This window comes from Bidens hawaiensis, unplaced genomic scaffold, assembly GCF_021521415.1.
Source record: "Bidens hawaiensis isolate Kalapana, Puna unplaced genomic scaffold, B.hawaiensis_p1.1 tig00083879_1, whole genome shotgun sequence".
Taxonomy (NCBI): Eukaryota; Viridiplantae; Streptophyta; class Magnoliopsida; order Asterales; family Asteraceae; genus Bidens; species Bidens hawaiensis.
In genome coordinates, this window is record NW_027504028.1 from 6,300 (window position 1) to 9,770 (window position 3,471).

Here is a 3,471-nt window from a genome sequence, read left to right on the forward strand (position 1 = left end):
GGTTCTCCTTGTCGCTCTCAACCGCCACTATCAGATTCCATTATCTCTAATATTAGTTTGCAAGTTGACAAGCATTGCCAGCTAGGTCTCGTCGCCGGCGTCTTTGAGTTACTGGCAAGGTTTTGTCACTGAGGAAACACTTTGTTAATGAATCAAAATTAGGTTGTTTCAATTGATGAAAATTAAAAGGGTAATTGGGTAATTTTTTATATGATGGGGAAATATGTAACAAAATTTTAAGGGTTGGACAAATATGTAATAATGCATCTTAGTAAGGGGATATATGTAAAAATCCCGACACCTAAGAATCAACATTTTTTTATTAGTAGGGTAAGATAAGATTCTACATTTCTGCAATTACACACAACCCCATATTCTAAAAGGACCAAAGGGTAACTTCATATAATTTTAAGAGTTTAAGTACTTACAACTTTTAATAACATATGGTATAATACTTCAAAGCTAAATCATTTTAGTATATGCGAGTCACATGAAAGTTCCCTATCTTTTTTAAACATCAATAGCTATTTATACATTTTTTTAATACAAACCATAGGACTATGTTTATTTACAACCCATACCAACTCAATCTTTAATAAAAAAAAAAATTTTTTTCTCTCTTTCACCTACCCAACTCAACTTATCACCTTTATTGACAACCCAACTCTAACATCAATGGGTTTTTCTTGTTAATAAGCACTAGTTTTTTTTCTCATTTAATAAAGTTCTCATATCATTTCATCGTCTACATTTATTAGTGTTGAATTATATGTTATTTATTGAATAACGTTATCTTTGTATTCATAAGTGTATGATCCTATGCTCATTTTATCATAATCATGTTTAATTGTTAATATGACACGTTGAACCAGAATGCCTAGATTAATATTTTATAACATGTAACAAAATACTTTGCTATTATTATTAATATTATTTTTATCCTAAGTATTTAAATAAACCATGTGATTACAAAATGGAACATTCCAGAACCTTTTATCTTAATCTTATTTCACAAATAAGTTTATCTAGTTCTTTTAATTTGGAAAAAAGATAAAATAAAAAAACAGATTAAAAAAAAGTTCAAAATGTGTCGTGCACTTTTCATATGCACACAAAATGGATCGAGTGTCTTCTCCTATAGATAGGGTAGGTCTCGGGATCTCGAGATTATCCGACACTAATTATTCTCTTTTAGCTAAATGGGTTTGGAGATTTAAAACCGAGAAGGAAAGCCTATGAAAGAGAGTAATTGAGGCTATCCATTGGAACAAATCTAAAGGGGGGACAGTCCCAGTCAACAAAAAATCACAGGGGTGTGGGTTAACCTTATAAAAGAAGTCAACAAAAAGAATTTTGGTTCTCTCAAATTCATGGACCTTATGAAAGCTAATCTGGGCAACGGAAATGACCTTCGTTTTTGGACGGATCCGTGGTCCGGGGGAACTTCCCTCTATTTGATTTTTCCAGGTCTATATCTCTTAGAAAAAAACAAATTATGTAAAGTTAGTGATAGATTTTTTTGGAGCGGCAGTCATTTAGTATGGAAATGGTAATGGAAAAGAAACCCATCTTCACAAAGCGAATTGGCTGAATGGGAAGATTGTATTAAACTCATCGCAGCTGCCAAATGGAACACGGGCCCTGACTCTTGGACTTGGTTGGGGGATTCGTCGGGTACCTTCTCGGTCAAGTCAGTTAAACAAGTTATCATATCTTGCAGGGATTACAGCCATATTTATGTCTTGAATTGGAGTAAATGGGTCCCTTCTAAGTGTAACATTCACGCTTGGAGATCAGAAATGGATAAAATCCCGACCAAGACCGCCCTTAAAAGAAGAAACATCTCCGTTCCGGACTCCTTGTGCGTTTTCTGCAATGCTGCGGAAGAGTCTACTGAGCACATCTACACCGGTTGCTCGGTGACCATGCGGGTTTGGGATGCTTTAATCTCTTGGTGCCAGATCCCATCTTTCTTTGCCTTTTCGGTTAAGGATCTTCTGGAAGTTTATAACCATGTGGGGTTGAAAAACAAGGAAAAGGAGGCTTTCAAAGGCATCGTTATCATTGCTTGCTGGCGAATATGGAGGGCCCAGAATGCTTTGATTTTTGAAGGAAAAAAGACGAATATCGGAGATATCATCTGCGACATCAGATCGTTAAGTTTTCTTTGGTTCAAACTTAGATCTAAATACAAATCAATTTGCTGGTTTGATTGGTGTAAGTTATCCTTGATGTGATTGTTTTTTTTCTTTGCTTTCTCGGTTCTCCTCCGGGTTGTGGAGGGTGCTTTTGGCTCCGATCTTTGTTTATAGAAATTTACAGTTCGAAAAAAAATTAGTTTTTTTATAATTATCATTAAGCTTATTATTTAATCTTTAAACAACATTTACTCTATCTCAATTTATTCAAACCCCCTTACCTCCACTATAAATAGAGGCTCTCATTCTCATTATTTTTCACACCAAATCTCATTCTCTCTAAGCATAAACAAGTAAGTATTTATAATTATTTTGCTTTTCATTGATGTTTTTGTTGGAATTTCGTATGCCCGAGACACTTATTTAGATTAATGTGGCTAACTGTGCTTGATCCAAGTCGGGTCATACCCAATAACGAGCTAGATAGACACCGGATTGTATTTGTTTAAGATATGATCTTTAAACGAATACCGAACACAAAGTTTAGGAAATCGGTTTTTCTGAAAAATTGCACTTGAAAGATTAAAATAAATAATTTGGATTATTTATTTATTTAATTATTTAATTGGTTAAATAATTAAGAAAAGATTATAAAATAGTTTTATAATAGTGTAGGCTAGTTTTATATATATATATATATATATAAATGAAACAAAAAAAAAAAAAAAAAAAAAAAAAAAACAAGAGAGAGTGTGGCCGGTTGGGTGGGACCCACCACCACCCCAACAAACCAATATTGTGTTGTGACTCTTGGACATTTTTTTTGATATAAACACCCACTAGCTACACATGCAAACTTGTCTTGTCTTTCAAATTGAAGTGCAATAAAAAACTCTCCTCTCTCCCTCTCCCTAAGGTTCGGCCGAAACAAGGAAAGGAAGGAGGGCTCGGGTGGTCGGTTTCTCGTGTTCTCGTCCTAACACTCGTCCGGTGTTGCTCGTGGGTATCACCTCTTGAGGCATCCTACTCTTGGAGGCTAGCCCATCTTCCTCTTCATATCATCCTACTCTTTTGAGGTAAAAGAGTTATTATATTTTACATATTGTTAGCCTATTGTTCTTGTAGATTGATCCTATTTCGGGTTTTAGCCTTGTTACATATTGGTATGTTTCATAAAATTAACAATAGGTTGTAAATATTATCATGCTTCCGTTGCTAGATTAGTGAAAATGTTTCAACTAATACTCTAAAATAGATGCTAAAACCCAACAATTGGTATCAGAGCCGGTTACAAGGACATAGGTTTACTTTTAGTTTTTCCCCTTTGGTTTTA

At 34.4% G+C, this 3,471-nt stretch overlaps 1 protein-coding gene across 1 annotated transcript; it reads left to right on the forward strand.

The window, feature by feature from the left end:
* Positions 1-1,799: 1,799 nt before the first annotated feature.
* LOC143607586 (uncharacterized) lies at positions 1,800-2,237 on the forward strand. Its single transcript, XM_077082978.1, has one exon. It carries the CDS (start codon positions 1,800-1,802, stop codon positions 2,235-2,237), a length of 438 nt encoding a protein of 145 aa, XP_076939093.1.
* The last annotated feature ends 1,234 nt before the right edge of the window (positions 2,238-3,471 follow it).